This window comes from Pleurodeles waltl, chromosome 7 (genome assembly GCF_031143425.1).
Source record: "Pleurodeles waltl isolate 20211129_DDA chromosome 7, aPleWal1.hap1.20221129, whole genome shotgun sequence".
Classification (NCBI taxonomy): Eukaryota; Metazoa; Chordata; class Amphibia; order Caudata; family Salamandridae; genus Pleurodeles; species Pleurodeles waltl.
This window is the reverse complement of record NC_090446.1, coordinates 530715648-530737891: the sequence shown is the minus strand read 5'-3', so window position 1 is coordinate 530737891 and position 22244 is coordinate 530715648. Positions and strand designations below refer to the sequence as shown.

The following is a 22244-nucleotide window of genomic DNA, read 5'->3' as shown; positions in this document are numbered from 1 at the left end:
CAGCGAGTGCTAGCTTCACTTCCTCTTACGACTGAAGCACTGATCAAGTACAGATTGCTTCAGCTTGAATGTTCTGCTTCTGTTGTGATTGAGGTACTAATTTTCTTTTTTCTTCGGTTGCTTGTTGAACCTCTTGCCATTTGTAGCTAGGTTTCCTTATGCCACATGCCCTTTTATAGAAGTCCTTTTTACTTTGAAAAAGATGTTTATTATGACAGATTGTTTTTTACGTGAAATGTCTGCTTCCAAATGTATTTCAACCAAGACATTGGCATGAGTAAAATTATTTTCTTTATGTCCTAGAATTTTTGCCAAATATCCTTTACATGCAAGGTGAGATTATGCTCAAAATCACAAGGCTACTGTACTGAGACCCAACAAGCACTGCCAAAGCCAGTAGGTCTCACCTTAGAGACTAGTGGTTCTGCCATTGCCTTTTGTTCATGCTGTACAGCACAGGCATTGCTGACTTTGGCAGCGATTTGTAGCAGTGTGGCTGCAGTGCACCATGACTAGAAATAATTAAGGACTATAATACAACCGGTGATAATATGCTTTAAAAAAGTGCATTAGGCCTGGTTGGGTCTTAGCACTTTTTAGGTCAAAGCCTACCAGACAGCACTGCTGCCTAGTTGTGAAGAGAATCCTTGTGGAATTTCTGAAAGCTTCTCTGGTAATCCATTCCACCTATTGCTTACCACTGACTTTGTAGTTTGTAACTCACATTTTCTGGCTTTTAGGGTGTGCAGCATGTCTTTTTTCCTTCCTTTGAGCAAAGCTTGTTTACCAGCATGCCCAGTGTTCGTCCACAAATCCTCGTTTTCTCTAAACAGGCCTTTGAATTTTGTTCCTATTGTGTCACATTTGCTGCATGTTTTAAAACACGTCAAATGTCAGGCTCCGTCTTGAATAAGCTTGGCGTTTACTTTTCTTTCTCAGACTTTAAAGTGAGAGGATTTATGTGAAAATCTTGTTGGTACTAGGAAAGAAAAGTTTTTTCCAATTACACAATGTAAATGTCTAAGGGGACTGTGGAAATATTTCAGAATTTAAATGCACGAATGAAGCACATCCTTCTGTAATTCGGAAGTGTGGTGGAAACACATTTTAGTACGATCAAATCAAATCAACAAACTTGATGCCATTTGTAGGCATGGTGTGCTGTGTAGTTTCATCAGTAAAACTATGAGCAAATGTAATGGTCATTCCATTTGTCTAATGGCAGTGCACCAACACCATGCATACTCTACTCTGACACGCCCACCCCGCCACTTACAGCTGTGCTGAACAGAAGCCACACTGGTGCACAACATGGTTAAAAAACACTGGCAAAGCCAATAGCTCTGGTCTAAGCGAGATCGATTGGCTTTGCCAGTGCTTATTTAAATTTGTAGCCACACTGTAAAGCATCCACACTGCTGTACAGCATGGCTGCAAATCATCTCCAAAGCCAATAGCTCTCATAGGAGAGACCTATTGACTTTGCCAATGCTAGGTACATCTTTAAGGTAAACGGTACAAACTTAATTGTCGCTTGATGACATGACAATGTTAATCGATCGCTAAATGAAGCCAGTACTACTTGTGAATTAGACTCATCTATTGATGGACAAAATAAGATAAAAGCAAACATTCTTCCTGTCCAGGAGACATTCTAAATGACCAATCACCACAAGTTCAAAAGATTTATGACTGATGATTGGAACCCCAGATCATATCCCACTTTAGTGCTCAGCAACTTGAGTTTGGCAGCATTTGGTTTACCGCCTCTGAAGGGACTACCTACCCCCCCCCACCACCACCTCCGGAAATAAAAGGAATAAGGGAGGGTAGCCTGGTTCTCGCATAAAAAAAAAACACTTTATTTTGAGGCTCAGTAGAATAAAATAAATAACACAAATTAGACAATACAACATTTACAATAACGGCTCACTCACTGCCTTCGTTTAGCTGCACACCCATGAACTTTGTACAAATGTACTCTCAATATTCTTATTTATAGGAGAAGCCTTCAGTACACAATAAAACACCTTACGACATTTACAAACAAGTCAAACTCATGACGGGCTCTTCCCACATGAAACTGCAAAAGCAGAAATTCAGAAATAATCTTCGAACTCACATGCACAACTGCCATGTGCCATCACAAGGAACGAGCAAACGAGTTAATTACAGGAAACACGCAAAACGCTGCGACCCAGGTCGCCCTGGGGAGTTACACCAATGAGGCAGTCCTAGACCCCATCAGAGCAGACTAAGAGGCTGAGTGGAATTTGTAGATGGGTTTAAATAAGGGTAGAGTACTGCAGAGCTCTGGAATTTAAGGGTGTGTATAAGGGACAAGTCTTCGGCATTGTAGAAGGACACAAGTCCCTCCTCATACTCCAGGCATACCCCAATCTGGCAGGCTTTCGCTGCCATGGGTAGAGTCTTAGGCTGACTTTCCAGTGCTACAAAAGTGTCACCATTACGCTGCAATGCAAAAATCCCACTGCAAGAGGGCAACTGGGTATTGCCAGTCCATCTTCTAGAGTCTTCGGACACACCTAAAGTCCACATAGATGCCCCCTTTGCATCCACTACCCAGTAGTGTAACCCCGAATTGAAGCCTTCAACTCCAAGGACTCCAGGCGCCTTGTTGAACCTTGCGGGGTGGCCAGATGGGCACATGCCTCTGCCTCTGTGTCGCACACTGGTTCGGTCTTCAGATACCACCAGACTGTGGTGAGCAGTGCGAGGGTCCAGAGTCACATGGGACGGTGCTAACGGAGGAAAAAAAATAACTTAAGCAAAGCAATTCAACAAGTTATTCTTTCAATGTACAGTCTTTAAATTGAAATTCAAGTTAAAACTAGTTTCTATTGCACGGTTATCTTAATGTTACATTCTTTTTCATTCAATTCATTTATTTGTGAAAAGTAGCTTGCTTTTAACACTTTCTTTATATATGTTGATTTGTATTTTAATTGTACTGTCGCAAAAGTAAGCACATTTTTATCAGTTTCACAAGCTTCTAGGTTCTGGTACTAACCTTTGTTTACAATCTTAGGGCGAGGTGGCTGCATACAGAAACTGAACTAAGACTAGCAGAAATCTGTAGTTCCCTGGAAGGTGAACAGTTTTTTTGTTACTGTTTAAAAAGTAACATCTCCTTCCTGCACTCTCCAATGATCCACAATAGGCACAACTAAATAGTTATTGAAGGGAGCCGTTAAATGTTTGACTAGCCTCTGTAGATGAACTATTTAGAAGAATAGCACAATGTATAATTGTTCAGTACAGCGCCAAAGAAAAGTACCCCTCTTCAGATCGGTACAAGCAAGACAGGCCAGAGATGTAAAAAGGAAGTGAATCATGGCTGCATTGATGGGGGGCAGGATGGCTCTAACCACATTGCTATTCCAAGTAGCACTCCTCACTGGCTCACTTCAGAGATGTGCTGTTATCCAAAGCACTGGTGTCACCCATTGTAGCTGCTCAAATGTTTACACTTCGTGTCCTGGTTCGTTCCACGTGTAGCCCGATCGAAAAATGTTCAGATCGCTGCATATTCAAGTTTTAGTATCCTCCTGCACATTCCTTAAGTAAATGGGGACACAACAGGAGCAGATACACATGCTGCTTACTGCTCATACCTCTCATCAAATGTCCCTGCACTGAATTCTGAACAGTCCCACCCACACCAGCTTCTCCTCCCTCTGGTATGATTGTTGCATGCCAGCCACCATCCTTACAAGCTTTTCCCTCCCACACCCTTCCAAGCTGTACACACGTTAAGTCTTGCCTACTAGAAAGCATATGTACTCTTAGAACATACAAGGTCTTGGAGCCCTGCCTGTTGCTTACCATTGGTTGGCTCTCCTGTCACTCATTTGACATTCTTAACCGTGCCCTAGCTTGACAATCTTGTTTTTCCTCCCATGGCATATCCACATTACTCCCAATGAATTAGTTTATGTACTAATAAAACTGGGTATATTTCCCAGAGCTAGCCTTAACGGAATCCATGCTTTGGGCAGGTTATATTCAGGCTTGCAAGCAAAGTAATTACCCATCATAGGACATTGGCTTTCTCTTGCCACAGAATAGGGACGGGGAAAAATCTCAATAGGTTAACTGACTGCATCTCCCTAACACTTGCAAAATGCTCCTTCATGTGACAAAGGGAGGGCAGATAGACTTAACACCACTCACCACACTGGAGGATCGTCAAGGTGTTCTTTGAAGATTGGAGGAAAAACAATCAAGGTGTGTGGAGCTTGCTTCAGATTAATTTCTTCCAGTTTTTCCCCATGCTTCAATGTGGAGTCTTCATAGAATGCTGTGCATTGGGTTTGGATAGCCAGGGTCCGGCTTATGACAGGGTAGAGAGCTGTGTCAAAGTAGGACTCCAACCTTCTTGAACTCTCCACTTCTATTTAAACCCTTGCACAGGGAAGAACCTTTGAGATGCGGTACAACTGACTGAAGAGGGGCAGTAGGTTGACCGACGGACCGACAGTGCATGAACTCAACTTTAATTCAAGGCTTTTGAATTTGCTTGCTCTACAGGTGAGTAGGATACTTGCTTGAGACCCTCAAGGAGGGGTCCTCTTGGAATTCTGTGGGCTGGTCCCAGATGCTCTCAGTGGGTACCATAACCTCGGGCTGGACACAGGTACCCTGTAGAATGCTTTAGGTGCAGCAGGAGTACAGGCAGACTGTTTTCCCTTGACTAGTGCAGGCCATTGCCACATAAGGCCCTAGGACAGGAGTCTACTAAGCTGGACAGGAGAGCATGTGCAGACTGTTACAGTCCCCTGCTGCTAAAAAGCAAACAGTGACAGAGCTGTGACAAAGTTAAGGAATCAAGAACCACTACCTAAAATTTGAGGCACGAGACCCCAAAGGAGCACTCATGGTGGCTGAAGCACCCTTCATATTTTTCCATCTTGGTTAAGGATATCTTTTGTAACAGCCACTCATGTGCAGCAGTGGGAATTCACCTGCCTGAGCCATGCCACTGGAGCCAAAGCAAGATCAGGAAATCTCTTTAGGAGCCAATATGCATGGAGTCCCTGGGAGACCACAAGCAACACTACACTATTTTTCGAATTGTCCCTTTAAATCAGAGGTGGTGGAGGGGGTTGCCGAAAACTGAGATTTACTTTCTGTGAAATTAGCAGAGTGCCAGAATTAATCCTGTCCTGTGTACTTATGTAAGAGGCCACCATTTTGTGCAAAATGTCTACTCAATTGGAGTACTTTCTACCAGCTAATTAGGAAGTCCTACCTCATTGGGTACATGTATAGTGCATCTACTACACAACAGCTACGTAAAGGACACGGAGAGAAGTTCTCCAGTGAGCCTGTGTCTAATGTTCCCAATTTAATTGTTAAAGTGATTTCATCAGATGAGGAGGGAAGCGGGGTGGGGAGATGTCTCGTGGAGACTAGAATCAAGGCCCCTGCGGTCCGGGTACAGATATACACACACACGGTCTGGAGAGCATGCAGATCACTAGACACTCAACTGTTGATTCCAGGGTTCTTGACAAAAGGCCACCCGTCTTACCGGTTTAGTTCATTGCAGTGTCTAAAGTTAATTATGTAGTTGTCTGTTTGCACCAGGAAGTGGGTATTTCTTTATATTGGGAGCCCTATCTGCAACTAAAATCTGCCCTGACATCAGCAACTAGAAGCACTTGCATTTTAGCAGGATAGAGTCCCTGGATGTCAGTTGTTGGATGATTTTTATAGTGTTTCAACAGTGGTTTGTCCTTTGACTTGCTAGATGACACTTCACCAGGTTGCGGTTAACGCACTTAGATCATAAATATGAGCACTTTTCTTGCTGTCTGCACAGTCATATCCGAGCACTTTATTACTGGCTCTCTTCTGGCAGTGAGACTTCAAACAAATTTCTTATTTTTTTAAATTTTTATTTGTTGTCAAATCCTTAATGTTTGCTTGATTTTGTACTGCACATTGTATGGCCCGTTTTGTCAGGCTGACTCAAACTTACATTTAGGAATTTAGGGCCAGACAGTCATAGCTTTATGCATACAGCAGAAAGCTTTGAACTGGATTCACTTCTCTATTGTAAACCAGTGAAGGTTTCGGAGATGTGTGCAAAGAAACCAAGGCAAAGCAAACAAGCTGTTGTATTTTGACAGCTGAGTATTTTTACAGCAGACTTGGTAGCTCTTAGATCTAAAACACTGCCAAAAATCAATGCAAGAGATGACAAAAGCCTGAGCAACAGTCCTCAGAGAACCATTTGAAAAGATGGATTCTGCAAAAATGATTTAAACCACTAAACAGTGAATACTGCTGTCTGCCAGTCTCCTCAGGAGTAGAGAATGCAACAGTATTGAAAGCTGGGCTCAGTTCCAAAAGAATCAGGCTTGCTGTTCACCCATTGTCCAACACAGATCTCAAATTCTCTGTTACCCTTAAAAGTGCAGATTCAGTACCATGAGGTGGTTAAAAGGCCATTTGCAGTGGATGAAGGTGGTGGAGTTCTAGATATTTAGGCAGTTGACAGATGTTTTTCCAAGTATCTTCGTACAAATAGGTGCAAGATGGGATGGAACTTGGCAGGCAACGATCCATCCCGATCTGGTTTCTTTAGTAGAGGAAGGGACATCCTCTCATAGTTGGAGATGTAAAATAGTTTCATCAGTAGACAAAGGGAAGTAAAAGGTTGAGGAGAGCAAGATTCAATAGTATCCAAAATGGCCAAAATCTGTTTCATCAGCAAGATTGCGGAGATGAAAAATATGGTTTAGAATTGAGACTCCTCCCAGTGATCAGAGCATTCTCTGTAAAACTAGTGAAAGGTGTGAATATTGGCTACTTTTTTTATTTTAATTTATTTGAAAGAAAAGGTCAGTTTGTTGTATTTAGCCTGTGAGAGTGAAGATGGAGTGGTAACGATAGGATCCATTAGTGAGTTCATCTTAAAAAGATCTCTTAAACAATTAAGACTTCTTGATCTTTTCACCAGGCCTTTTGATAATCCCTAGCAGCAGCTTTAATCTTAACTTTTTCATCTCAATTAAAATACTTTTACCAACATCACTCCAGGTGTTTGCAGTTAGTCTTCAAATAAAAAAAAAAGAAGCCACTGAACTAAGGGGCTGGGAAGAGGACCATCTGCCTGGTGACAGAGGTTATTGGTAGTAAAGAGCCAACAGCAGAGCAAATCCTTTTGTCGACTACACAAACGTTGTCCTCTAATGGGCCATTTAAAATCAGGAATATTAGGTGGGTGCAAAAAGCAGAGTGGTTAAGTTTCCCCCATAGTCTAGGGAGTGTAAGAGCCTTCCAGCCTCAGAAACAGAGGATATTCGGAATATCCAGATGAAACTATATCCAAGAAATAAGGGTTTTGGGGGGGGGGGTTGAAGGGGGCAGGGCTACCACAAGGGAAGGCAAATTAGTGAACATAGGATCTAGTATATGTCCAGCCACATAAGTATGGTCAAGGACTAACTGTTGCAAATCCACGGTGTTGACAACACCTATAAGGGAAGAAACGCTGCCACAGTCAAAGAATATTAAAACCTCTAATTATAATATAATTGCCACATTTTAATATTAAAGGGAATAAGACCACATCAGCCCCTATGGACTCAAATGTGCCCAAGATAAGAAAATAGCTGGGTATGTGGTTTACCCATAACCTTAAAAACACCATTGATCTCAACGAGAAAAAATACACTAGATAACAAAGATAGCTTAGACAAATGGTCAACAAGGTTTATATACTTGATGGGGTAGAATAGAACCTATCCCTATCAAGATTTAGCCCCTCCCATTTTTTATTTTTTTTTAAAGCATGTCCCCATATACATTTCAGACTTTTTTTTGTTTTTTTTTTACTAAAATAGACGTGTACTTACCGAATACCACTGGAAGTCCAACAAAACCCAGAATCGCCCTAAAGCAACTGAGGCATCCTAAAAACCTGGGAGGCCTAAGCTTAATTGACTACCGGAGATACCAACATGCCTTCCTAGCGAAGCAGGAGACACTGGCTCCTAACCAGTACCAACTCTTTGCTGCCATTGCTCGCTATCGAAACTGCCCTCACTAAAAACTCCTATTCCCTCACTTCATTTTTAACAGTCATAAAAATTTAAACACCACTCTATAAACATTCTATCCAGCACAGAACAGGTATTCTGAAAAATTGACAAAAGACTATCCAACAAAATGAAACACTTATGTCTAGCCTTGTTATGGCACAATGAAAGCTTAAAACTAGAAGGGAGAATGATGTATATAGAGAAATGGGCAGAAAAATAAATTCTCCTGGTGAGAGATATCGGCAGCCCCTCAGAGCCCATAATGATCTCTCAAATTAAAGACAAACTTGACCTAAATGACCTAGGCTTGTACAGTTTCCTTAAAATAAAATCACTTATAGCCCAAAAAAAAAATCCAACCCCCCACCACCTACTCAACATTAGAAAAATGTGCAAAGAGTTGCCTAGCTTCTGAACTGTACTCCCTCCTATCCCCCCCCCCCCAAAACAACTCACTAAATTAACACAAGACAAGTGGGAAACTATGAGACTTCAACAGCACTCCAAAATGTCTCAGACTGGCCCTCTGCCTGGAGTAACCTCACTTCCAGCAAAATAGCCCCATCACAAGCACAAAACAGACATTGGATTGCCAATATGGCCCACTGGACTCCAGCTAAAGTTTGTAAACTAGGCCTCCGATACATGCTGGAGCTGCAAGAAAGAAAGAGAGGACTTAAAAACACATGCTAAGGGAGTGCACCTCCACCAAAAAGTTCTGGCAGGACATTAGTAATACAATATCTCAAATACTTCATACAAAATGGACCCCTACTTTAGTCTGTATTTCACTTGAATCAGGACAGCATTACAGATCTTTGGAAGAGTTGATTGCTTCTCAAAAAATAAAAACAAAACATTAACATTCCACTCCAACAACAGACGGTCTCTGTAAATGAAGTAACTTTCTCCTCGCTCACTCAGCTGAAGCAATGGGATCTAACAAGTCTTATTTGTGAAACCATACCACACTCTAAGCACTACAGGAATACTGGTGTGACCATGAGCTGGAAGACTGCTACTTTGTCTTCACACACAGCAAGCTTCCAGGCCAACATCCACTGACCACCCTTCGACCTCAGCACAGCCATCAGAACTCAGCACAAAATGTGTGCTCATGCCCCTCCTGGCCACCAGGAGCCACTGATGGAGGTGACGCAGGACACCCCCATCAGATCTCGGCAGACCTCAGCACAAGTTGCATGCTCGTGCCCCTCCTGAACACTGGGGGACATCAGGGGGAGGAGAGGCAGCACAGCCCCAGCAAGAAGACATGCTTATTCAAGAGGTGCTTGAGTCCACAAACCAGCCCTCAGCCGGTCCTCAACATGTCAACACTTCTAAGGACTTCCACACCTTTAGCCTGCCAGACTTTCGGATGTCCAGAATTGCAACACCACCACTACCACCCATGCTCCAGGCCACGCCAGGCAGTGTGCTCATGCGCCTCCACCATTCTAGCAGCACAAGCTGTAGACCAGCTGGCCTAGAGGTGTGTTGGCCCTTTGAATAGGCTGGTGACAGTGCCTGGAACCAGACTCCCAGAGCACAAACTACAGACCAGATGAGAACAAGAACTGGTGCAACAGGCACAGCGGTCCCAACTGGTGATGCCAGAAAGGATATATAGTATGCTCTGGCAAGGGATGGGAGCAATCTAAACGCATGGGGGATGAGCACCTCACCCCCACTGGCTGCTAGGGCTCTTGACGGAAGTAGCAGAGACCCCCCCCACCTCCCACCCCCCCCCCCCTTACACCACACACTAATACAGGCCCAACCTGAAGGAAAGGACTCCATAATCCAGTTAATCTGCAAGCCATCAGCAGAGGGTCCAGAGTGGGGGAAAGCTCTTGCAGAAACACACGCAATGTAAGCATCAGTTTCCCAACCCAACAACTTGGGGCTAGGTCCTGCACACGGCACTGCCTCAGCAGAGACACTTACAGGGGGGCTCAGTGTGCAAAGATCACTCATGCCCCACGTTAACAGTTGGTCATCACGAGCCCCACACCTTCTGCCTCTCCTATTCTCAAGCAGGTACTGCAACGTTGCCAACACTGAACATAGATTTCACTACAACAGAAAACAAAGCCACTCGGCGATTAAACCCACCTGTGGCCTGCTTCCCCCCCGCCCCCCCCAATTTGGGGGCTGGATATCAAATGCACAAGATGACTACCATTGCTCAATTAGTCCGCAAACGTGAGTGGTATCTGGTACAAGGGCAGTCAGTGGCAGCATCTAACTTCTTAGGGACTTCACATACTGGAGGAAAAAATAAAATCCTTGCCCACCAACCAGGGCAGGACAAGTCTCACAGACCATGAGCTCAGGGCACTGTCCGAACAGTTCCTCCAACATCGAGGAGCAGATTGACAGATTACTTAGCTGCACTACATCAGCAAAGATGCACTCGGGAGAGGATGGGGCAGATCAACTCCTGGGCACACCACAGACTCACAAGAGCTGGCAGCAATCAGAGCCTTGCAGGACACTATGGCAAGGGTGCTTCTCAGGCAGTCAAACAAGATGGAGCTGCAACTTGACTTGATTCAGTCCCTGGCTACACACCTTCTTTAAATTAAAGCAAAGGTAACGCACATGGAGAGCCACTTTACCACAACAAAGAAGGGAGCTCAATGTTCCTTCTTCTCAATCATCGAGCTAAGCTCCCTACCTAATACGGAGTGATCTAGTCTGAGTAGTCAAGGCAACATCAAGAAGAGACAAAACTACAGTGGCAACACCTCCCACCCCAAATGTGCCAACCAGCCCAAGGTAAAGGTCCAAATACAGCAGAAAGCAACCCCAGGAAGCCCTTCCCAAACATCTCCTGGGGTAAATAGCCTATCCTCAGATACCCTCCCTAAGTAGTGATACAAAGCCCTGCAAGTATGAAAAACAGGAACCACACAAAGCTGTCACCACCAATCAGGGTGACAACACTATCAAGCAACTTTCCATCAAAACCCATAGTTTTAACTACTGACCTCACAAGGAGAGTGAAGAAACTAAAAAGGCAAGCCTGGAAACAAAAGCCAAATGAGATCAGACAAAAAGGCACAAAACAAATAGCGCCCCCGAAGTTCTGGAAGTCAGTGGCACAGCAAAGCTGTTCCCAATTTTTCAGGCATGTACAACACAAAGGCCCGCAATATGAACAAGCGGCAGAATTGATGCCAGACCCCTTATGGGGGGAAGGGAAAGCCACAAATCACAAACATTTGGCACACCCCGGTCATCACAACCGCCTCAACTACAAGAACACATAGCAGTGACAAAGCTGGCTTCTGCTAGGGATCATGACAGCAGAAGCTAGTGGGCCTAGTCCACCACAAGAAAATGGCAAAATAGGTCCAGCAGATATACCAGTGAGCCCAGGGGCTCAGAAAGCCTCTTGATCACAGAATCCAAGATCTGAGGACAACAACTCATCACGCCCCTTCTGGCACAGATACCTCTCATTGGGCTAGAGTGACAAGTATTAGGCAGGGGGCCAGACTGGGCCTGCTGCCAGGTGGACATGACACCAGAACCAGAAGAACAGGCCCCCTGGAACTCATTTTCATCCCTCACTACACCTCAAAAGGACTTAGACATTTGAAACAGAAGGAATTTACTGCGGTTATTCTCTCAGGTGACAGCTCTCAGGCACATCACCTCAGAAGAAATGGTCTGGGTCAGGTTTGAGCCACCCTTCCTAAATGCTAGCAGAGAGGTTACAAAAACCTCCTGGAAAAGCACAGCACAGAGGGCTGCAGATTGGGACGCAAGAGACCTTTGCAGACTGGGGCACTGAACTTTACATCCCCACTTGACAAATACACGTTTATCCTTTTGAACACCGTCCATAGAGATAGGTTGAAATCGGTCTGAAGAGGCTAAAGTGGGGGGAGTAACCACTGGATACCTGTAACAAAGGCCCCGCAGACTAACCATAGTCTGCGCGCAAAACAGAAGAGGTCCACACGGTCACACAATCATTCCCAAAAGCAAGCTGAGGGACCGGGTAGAACCAAGGTACAGGTCGTAGCACTATGTGGAGCATAGAGCACAACCCTTTGTGCTCATCTAAATGCCTGTCAGTTGTCATGGAACATTGCAGGCCTCAAGTGCATCAGCAGATCCAGTGAGGCAATGTCCTATTTAAACTCCAACTACATCTGTATGCAAGAAACTTGGGAATGCACTCAATCTCGCTGCCAGGCTATTACAAGATCTGCCAGGCTATTACAAGATCTTCCAGCCAACCACTCGCCCAAGTATTTTTTAACGTCCCTCTGCTGGTTTATCCACCTTTATCAAGCACGCAGTCTGTTTTGCATCCTCTGAGCTGACCATAAACAGCAAAATGGCCCAAGTAATCACCATTAGCAGCGTGAACAACGATCAAGGAAAAAGTAGACTTGATACTAATTAACTACTACATAAACACTCCTAGGAAAATCAAAGGTAGTCACAAGCCTCAAACTCCTGCAGAACCTGGAAACAGTCATCTTTAGTAATGCTGGGAGATTTTAACGTAAGCGAGCTAGATGCACATTTAGATGACTGCCCCAGGGCAGAGGCCGCCAACTACTACAACACTTTTACAACTTTCAGATTATCTTTAACCTGCCAGGAGTATATGAACAATCGGAAAGGTTTCCCCTTTCCCTCCAGCCTTTAAGGGAGGCTCAAATATTGATTACGTGTCCCTCTCAGAAAAGCTCACGCAGAGACTTAGCCACTTTGAAGTCACTGAGGGTAGAGAGCGATCATAATCCTCTGTAATGCATGGACGTACAAGCTCAGGCAGCAGAGCAGTACACCGTGGTAGGGGCCTCAACGGGCACAGAGCATGTACAGTTGGTGAGAAGAATGAACTGGAAACCAGAGCATTAATCTAAAATAGCCTTATGGTTAAAAACCCAGCCTCAGGAGCCTAACCAGAACCTCGAATGGTGGGCGAAGTCAGTGGATGACCTAATCATTCTGCTGCATGGTAAGCCAACAGGTGCTTACTCACCTTGCCCGGGGAAGTACATTACAACTGGACAAAAATATTCAAGGCAGACACTTCGTAGAGTCCTACGTATGCACAAACAGCTGCTCAAGTAACAAAAATCAGAAAAGCCTTCAAGAAGCAAATATGGGAACTCAAGGTAGCAAAAGACTAAAGAACAGGAAATCATATTCCAGCTCCTAAAAGAACCCTAGTCATACCGGTTTCTGGGAACTTGTAAACAAGCTAAGGAACAGCCACAGGTGAAGGGAGAATGGTGTAGCAGAGACTGCATGGGTCTCATGTCATTGTACACTACCCCTGAACCCGAGCCAGGCTAGTCCAGCAACAGGCTCAACAAGAATCACCATCAATTCCCCCCCCCCACCCCCTTCAAAAGCTGAACACGTAGTGAGCAAAGAAGCCAGTTGCACCTGACGAGGCAAAAGGAACGGAGCTGAATCATTTCTCCCTCAGCATGATAGAAAATGCTATAAAGAATACTTGGAAGGACGGTGCCCCAGGGCCAAATGGCCTACCTGCTTCTCTGTTCAAATGTGCTCCTTCGGACTTGGCAGAGGCTGCTCAGCTCTTTAAAAGCACATATCCGCTGACCACCGTCTTGGACTCCTAGAGAGTCTATACTCTGTTGAATCTACAAAAAAAAAGGGGACCACTCAGCTTCAAATTATCGTATAATAGCTCTCCTGGATGTGGGGCACAAATGTATGCTTGTTGGCTTTGTTTGGGCCGACCTGAAGCCTGGGTTCAGGAGTGTCAAATCCAGCTGTTCTTCCAATCATTCTTCAGACCCTGGGCCTCAACAGTGGACAATATCATGGCGCTTTCATACCTGCAGCATCAAGCTGCAAACACCAATCACTGGCTGCTATTCTGCTGCTTCATTGATTACAGTGCGGCCTTTGTCAGGCTAGACCATGAAACACTATAGAGGAAGCGGTCTGCATGGTACATTCCCACACAACTCCTAAGCGCCATCATCTCACTGTACACCCAGACTTGGGTCCATGTTTTAACAGGTCCAGGAACCTTATCATGGAAAGCAAACCAACAGAGGCCTAAAGTAGGGCTGCGTTTTGGCCCCACTACCGTTTAATTTGTACTCTGCAGGCAAACATCTGAAGGACAGCAGCCCGGTTCTACCAACGATTGGCCCTGCAAAACTCCAAACCATCCAATATGCTGATGACATTGTGATAATTGACTGCACAAAAACTGCACTACAACAATCTCTAAACAACCTCACTTTCAACATGGCTAATAAACTTCAAGTTAACCAGGAAATAACAAGAGTCCTCATATTTGTAAATACAAGAATAAAAAGATCATGCGGCAGCTGGGAAGCCAGACCATTAGCACAGCCAGGAAATATAATTACCTGGGGGTGTGGTTCTCAGAAAATAGTGAGGCAGGGATACAGAAAAGCACGATCAGACAAAAAGCTGCTGACATCTCATATGGAATCACCCAACTGAGTAACCAACTAAGAAGTGCTTCAGCAGCCCCAATACTAAGGGTAATAAATGCGACCGTACTTCCTGCTCTGGAAAATGGTTACCTGGCATTTCCTGGGTCTTCAGAACCCACCATTGAACAAGCTCACTGTAGAGCATATTTAGAAATCTTCCAACCGAAGTACACCTGTCGCTCCAGGCTCAGATTGGAAATGGGCCTAGTTTAGCAGCAGACAGATTGTCAAGCTGCCATCCAGAAATATCACAGGCTCAGGAAGTCCAATTCATTCACATTAAAACTGCACTTGAGAACTATTTTTTAAACTCCTGGTAACCCATGGTTCACACAGCTAAGAAAAAGCACTGGAGACCTTTGAAACGGGTGACTCCATTCAGCTGGCAGACACCGACATTCAGTGCTTGGGAGGAAAATAAAAAACAGAGGAGCAAAGCAACTCAAGGGAGCACCATCTACGGTCAGCCAAATCACTATCAACAGTGCCAGCATTAAACTATGCTTATTTGATTGGAGCCCCTCAACCATTCTTCCTAGAAACACGCAGGAACTCAGCACCAGATTTTGTATATGTGAACATTAGTCCTGCCGATCAAGGACTTTAATCCTTCCTGACCTGTACATAGGTACAAAAGAGCCTGCAGGCCCAGCTCCTACCATCATAAAAGTTGGCTACACCCTCTGTCCTGCTGTCTCATATTAGCAGCCATTAGGAGACAGGTAATTCCAGTAGCTTTGGCTCTGGAGGCATCTAATCTTTTTCCACATACGGCTGCTTGGGACTTGGCTAAATGCGAAAAATGTGACAATTCTCAGGTGGGTGCAACGGTGCATGTGGGGCCAGAGAAAACCTAAGCACCTCTTGCTGAAAAGAGAAACACTAACTTCTTAACAGGTTTTTAGTTTTCTTCCTCCATTTCTTCCTTTCTAAATGTTACCAAATTTTAATGCAAATGTTATCTACTGCTTTTTTGTAATGGTTTTAATTAACTTGATACTGATACACTGGGCATCCTCCCCCACTGACTTTAAATAGATATTAAACAGAGGACTGTCTCCTATGATACATTCTAGTCACAACTGGCCTTAGTTATCCTCAATGAATGGAAAGACTCATCTAAACTATCCCCCCCACACACACACACACACAGTGGAAATCGGTACAGTTCACCAGAACCGCCTGTAATTCACTAAACATACTTGAAGACAACACCAATGAAGAATGGTAAACTCTGGTGCAAACTAGACAACTTCTGTAAACGATCAGACCTTCTTTCAGAAACTGCGAGGTTTTCTATCACCCAGTCAAACCTGGCCTTAACAAAAATAGCAATACCACCCACATGCCCCTGCCTCCCCAAGGATCATTTGGGAGAGCTATTGCAATAAGGAGGGGGTGGTCTGGGGGGATGTGGTCACTCAACCAAGTCTCAGTTCAAAAGAGATCTAAAAGTCCACTCCACAGAAGTAACATACTTTTGATCCATACATCTACCTACAGACTTTGCACCTTTTGAATCCAATTCAATCCCTTGCAAAGGTGGGTCTGAGGAGTGGACCGACACCATGACTCCCACAGGAGTGAACTGGCAAAATGGCCCTCTGTAGAAGGGATAGTAAATACAGTAATCCCTGGAGAAAGTATGGACGGAATCCCATACAGTATATTGGCAGCGAACCAAGGTAGGAACACCCTGAGCTAGAGCAATGGAATCAGCCATAAGGCAGCTCCTGATTGCCAAGGCAGACACCATTTTATTAGCATATGTTCACTTCTGGCCAGTCTCTTCATACTAGTGAAACCAATGAGTAGCTGATCAGAGCAGTATTCCTTAGTCCCATCAATACAGAAAATCAGGGAACATTGTGGTTCCAAGTGGAGTAATGTTTCCTCATATGAATGAAGGAACAAAGAATATGGGAAGCACATGAGAGGTTGACACCACTTTTGGTAGAAAAAGTGAACATAATTGAAGTGTGCATGAAGGTTAAACCAGCAAAGCTTGAAGCTCACAGGAGGCACGGAAGTGATTGCAATGAGAAACACTGAGCTACATAGATGCACCCTGTGTCTGCCTTTTCTCAAAACAAAGGGTGTGCACATCAAAGTGAAACGTCAGATTGCAGCCCACCTGTTTCAGAATGAAGGGAGCAAGGTAAAACATTAAAAAGCTCTTTAAAAGTAAACCAGTGATTTGAATCAGGAGGAACGATCTTTTAGACAAAGGGCAGCTGGGCCAAAACCCACCTTTAATTGTTCAGTCTTTGACCTGACAAGACTTTGCTGTGGGGACAAACAGTGAAACAGACAACTGACTGTAAAGGGTCAGCGTGTGTGTGTGTGTGTGTGTGTATATATATATATATACATATACATACATATACACACACACTTTTCGTGAAATGTTAGCAAGCTACCAGAATGGCATCCATCAACCCAGCCCAAGGTCCAAGCCACTAGGCCAAAGTGGAGGGCAAACGCTCAGTGTCAGAGGTTCAAAGTGCCAGACCCTCCCCAGGGACACTAGAAAGATTTCCCTCTTGCCCAGCTTTCCCCGGAACGAGTTGCATCAGAGGTAGATGTGGAAATTTACACAGTCAAGTCCCACTGTAGGCAAGACACTGCCAGGGTCACTTGAGGTGTACACTAAAGCATTCGAGGTGCCAAATAAGTTTAACCAGGGCATACATCATTAGGCAAATCTTTCCTGAGCCACCTTTGGGTGCAGACATCACTTGTGGCTGGCACGGTGACACTTGCCAAGCTAATCTGGCCTGATTTGGAGAGACCTCAATACACCACCACACCTCAAATAATCCAGCATTTATATTTAATTGAGCTTCGCTAGTGCCACCCCATCAACGTTTCAAGAGCGCATGAGCCCATGCCACACTGCTTGTTGCAGTCTCACATGGCATGGTCTTGTCAGTGAGCACCTGGATCAACCTGCCCCTGGTCGACAGTAGGTATGACTTGATTAACAGTACACAGCTCCAGCAGGTTTATGTGGCAACTCTGCTCTGACAGGGAAGAGTCTCTTGTGATCTCATTCACGTAGGTGACCTTATCTAAGGGACGATGCATCTATCATTGTACAGACTTGCAAGGGTGGGGTTGGAGTGAAGACAGAATGGCCTGCCATATGTTACATGAGCATCGGTTATCCAGCACTGCAGGTCCTAAAATACCTCCCCGGAAATTCAAAATGTGCCCCTTTGCTTACCTGGGAAGATGGCGTGCATCACTTGCTTCCATAATGTATACTCAAGAGGACCCTGGGGCAAATGCTGGGCCTGACTTCCAGACACCAGGGGAGCTGGGACTCGCTTCTGCTCCTCAGCACACCTGGGGAGGGAGAAATGGTTTAGTGGCAAGATCTCACCGATGTGGTGAAAAGTTAGAGAAATTATCAACTTTTACTTACGTTTCTAAACAGGATTTTACGCCCTGTTTGGGGAGAAAAAAAACATGTCTAAGCAAGGTATTGTGTACGCGTCAGAAAGACATTTTACTCAAATGACGGACTCCCCAACCCCACCCCAAAGTAAGCTTGCTTATTACCACACCAGGACCAATCCACTGCATTCCCAAAATAAACTTAACTCCACCGCATCAGGGGAAAACGGACTCTTGTGCAAGTATTTTCCACAGGAGGGCGTCTACCATTTGTTTCCCCTGCGTTTAGGCGATCACTTTATACATTTGTTTTTCGAAAGTAGAGTGCATTTTATAGTAAGGTATACCATTAGTTGTTTCACTTTAGCTGACAGACTAGTGAAAGCTGAACATGATTAATATCAGCATTTTTGTTTAAAAAAAAGAAAAAAACACTTACTCGATTCTGGCATTTACCTTAAACATGTTAGACGGCACAAAACCAGAAAGCACACTGGGAGTACTTTGTGATATACGATTCATTACATTTGTGTCTCTGCTTATAGAAAGCAGCTGACAGATTGAGTAATTAAATAAAGACTACTTCCAAATGTATCTTTGTGAATAGGTGCCCTACATACATTTAGTGCCAAAGTTATCCTACTCAAGTCTGCCAGGAATTCACAAAAGTTTCCCATGAGGCATACCCCACGTACAAGAGCAGAGCACAACGCCACGAGCGCAGAGTTCTCAAATCCCACTCAAGGTGTGTGAAAGCGAGTTTAAAGGCATGATTAGCCTTGTAAGTTTAACACCTACAAAATACAGATGTTTGTCGAACTCCTTACCATTTACACCCCAGAAGGGGTTTCCCCTCCAACCATGGGCCTGTGTTGGTGGGGGTTAGGGTAAAGGATTTTCACTATATAGAAAATATTCTCCCTGAAAAGGAAAAGTGCTTTTTCAAAAAAGCTGTAATTCCCCTTGTATTGAGTAATCTATGGAGTCCAGTATGACAGGAATATGATCCAGATTGGAATACCGCAAAAATTCATGCAAACCTCCATCTGGTGTAGCTTTACATGGATATATTTGGGAATGTTTGTGCATTCCGGGAAGTAGTAAGTTACACATAGGTGTAAATCCAGTTCCGAATCGAGCCCTTACTTCAAGCGCATGTGCCTCAGGGATGTTCTAGAGGCCGAGAAAAACATTAATCTCTACAGCTGTCCTCAGGAAGCGATCCTGCCCTGGCACAAATATGGTTTCTGCATATCATTCCCAGTTAGTGCATGGCAACAGTGCATTAGGCCAAGGAAATGTACTGTAGGTGTGGAAGTGCCTAGAAATTCAGCAGTTATGGTTCTACTTATGTTAAACTAGAACTCGTACTTTCCAGCACATTAATGGCTTCAGATAAATATAACTAACGTTTGAATTTCTATGGCTTTTTGGGGGTAAAACGTGACCGTAACATCCCTATAATCTTTGTTTCCTGTGAATTTCTGCTTTTTTACGTTAAGTATATATAAATACTGTACGTCAATACAACAACCGACGCTCAAGGTCTTTGGCTATGCGTGGGAGGAGTTGTCCGCAGGGCCTGGCCCTATGGGCAGCACCTGTGGCCAATCCCCTCCCCCCCCCCATGTGCCCAACTCCACTCTGCTGCGCACTGAGTTTTTTTTTCCCAACTGGCCTTTGGGTTCATGGATACCTATGGATCCGCAAAGGATCCACATCCTTAGATATCTAATTTGTTTTCCTTAAACAACTCCAAAACTACTGAACCGATATGCACCAAATTAAAAAATGTAGATTCCTGCCAAGTTGTGTAAATCCTTTCAGTGGGTCGGGCTGTAGGCATGCTCAAAAATTGCAGTCTCCCTAGACATTGCATGGGAAAAAAGGTTTTTTGGATCTCCTTTTTTTCACCCCAGCTTGACAAATCACCTGAAAGTTTCCAGACCGCAGCTAAACTAATTAGCGTACGAGTTTTTAAAATTATGAGGATTCGTCAAATGGTGGCAAAGTTATTAGTAAAACAAAAAACTATTTGTCTATAGGAAAATTGATTCTAATTGCAATAGCCATAAAGTAACACATAAGCGCACACACACAAATCAATATTCACAATACCCATGAAAAGGGATCCAAGCACTTTCAAGTCAAGTCGCATGCTACTCTAGTTTGTGCATGGCTGGAAGGACAGGCCTTTTTATTGTGGCCTGTTTAGGGAAGAAAAGTGTCAAGATCACCATTGGGCATATCTCAGTATGTCACTGTACTTAAGCATGTGGTGGAACGAAGAGTGAGATCATTCTTAAGCTTTACATTATGTGATGTTTGACTAGCGTGGCTGTGTGGGAAGGGCTTTGACGTGGAGATTCTAATTCTTTGGTCTGTTTATTCAGGACAGTACTCTATATGCTCCCTTTGTGGGTTTGAATCCGAGGTCTGTTCAATCTTGCAAATATTAAGCGTCCGGTCTTTGCCATCTTCCCAAACTCCAAGTGGTCTTGAATATTTTTCTTTGCTGGAGAGATTTTTTTTGGATAGGTCTGAGAAGGTTTCAGTGATGAATGCCATTTTATTACATAGGACAGTAATCGTGATGCTGGTAAGGAGAGAAAGGTTCTATAGTGGGGGTTCCTTTATATACACACACACATATATATACATGATTTTTTGAAGGTTTGGTCTTTGCGGTAGCTGGCCATGTGTGAGCAGTGCTTTTAAGGAAGGTCAGGCCGTGAAGCACAGAGATGGTGTGCTGGGGTCCAAATGTCTAAGTTGCCTCATTACTGCCTCTTGGATTTCGAGGTCTTCATAGTAGTAAGCAGTGCCCTCAGATAGCGTAATCTAGGGTAGACCGGACAAGGTCATTGTTGCCTGTATTCTATGGAAAACCAAGATGTGAAAATAGGTGTTGCATTCAGACTGCGTAGAAAAAAAAATGGATAGCTAGATTCATTCGGGGCAAACTGGAGACCGTCCATGTTAATCCCCGATACTAGTCAACTCATCGACCTATGATGTGTATATACAATCCTATATAATTGGATGTATATTTTTCTATGCACTTCTCACTACTACAAAAGAAATTGCATTTTACACCGATTTTATGTACAAACGATGCACCTATGCTACGTACATTGTGGTCTAGAAGTGTCAGATATAAAAAAAGTCAGTTTGTATGCGATATAAACAAACAAATATACTTTTAAATTGTGAGCACTTGAGAAGAAATAATGTTTCCAAAGTTATGCTCTCCTGCGCAAGATTTTCTTCATGCGGACACTACCATGGCAATTTTCTGCAGGCCTAATTCCTGGAAGCTGTTGTCTTTAGCGTTGATCGTACTGCATAGTGCCACAGTGATGCTGTTGCTTCACAATCCAGTGCAAAAGGGGTACCTGCCAACAGTTGGGGTGGCAATGTCCCCTGAACGATATTCAGGCATAGTCCCTTCCCCAGAGTGCCAACTGCATGTGATTGTTTCCCAATTTCTTTTGGTCCTAGCATCACACTAATCTAATGAATGAACAGAGGCCTAGGCCCATCCCTAGCAATGGGCGTGCCATGACCTCCAGTCTAGATTGATACACCAAGCATGTCTTCAAAGGGAACATAGGACCCAATGGGGACTGCGATCAAACAACTAATACAAATTGCACCTTTGACTATTCGATTAAGGCACTGCAGCTAGCAGTAGTCCACAGTAAGTTGCAGATGTGTTGGCTGCTTTGTAGCTCAGCACCAAGAGATCTGCTGGATGTCAGTCTGAAAGGAGACTGATATCACTACTTCTAGTAGTTCGTGTTTCAGCAAGCCGCTGCTGGACTCTTGTTCTGGGAGGGGGGAGAGGGGGGTGGACAGTAAATGCTCAGCAGACCGTTATCTTGACTCAGTAAGGATTTATAGCTCATGTGTTTTTCGCCAGTGCGCCTTCTGTTGCAAGGTACTCAGTGGCATCTCCAGACTGGATTTTTAAGGATGGGGCACACGAGGTGCCACAAAGCTGGCAGGGTCACCTACAAAATACGATCATGAAGACTGTGCACGAGAGTGTGTATATTAGACATGCGCACATACACGAGTTTAACAAACTTCTTAAGCAGACTGAATTAAACATTACTGTGGCCCTGTGGAAAAGGCAAGGTCTTCGGAGTGTCCCAATCACTCCTCCTCTCTTTACCACTCTCCTGCAGTCTTTTACACATTTATGCTCTTGCTCCTCATACTTCTGAAACAATATACATGCATCACACCATCTTTCCTGTTCAGCATCCTCTTTTCACAGTTGCATGTACTTCCT

At 44.2% G+C, this 22244-nt stretch overlaps 1 protein-coding gene across 2 annotated transcripts in view; it reads right to left on the bottom strand.

Annotated features, from left to right (window-relative positions):
- Window positions 1-1846: 1846 nt before the first annotated feature.
- LOC138304295 (zinc-binding protein A33-like) overlaps window positions 1847-22244 on the bottom strand; it is a 115397-nt gene continuing 94999 nt past the window's right edge. For both annotated transcript variants that reach the window (XM_069244241.1, XM_069244240.1), the window contains exons 5-7: window positions 17976-17998; window positions 17775-17896; window positions 1847-2762 (exon numbers count right to left, since the gene is read on the bottom strand). In XM_069244241.1, coding sequence (XP_069100342.1) covers window positions 2245-2762; window positions 17775-17896; window positions 17976-17998 — 663 coding nt within the window. In that variant the 3' untranslated portion in view covers window positions 1847-2244. The remainder of the gene's footprint in view (window positions 2763-17774; window positions 17897-17975; window positions 17999-22244) is intronic.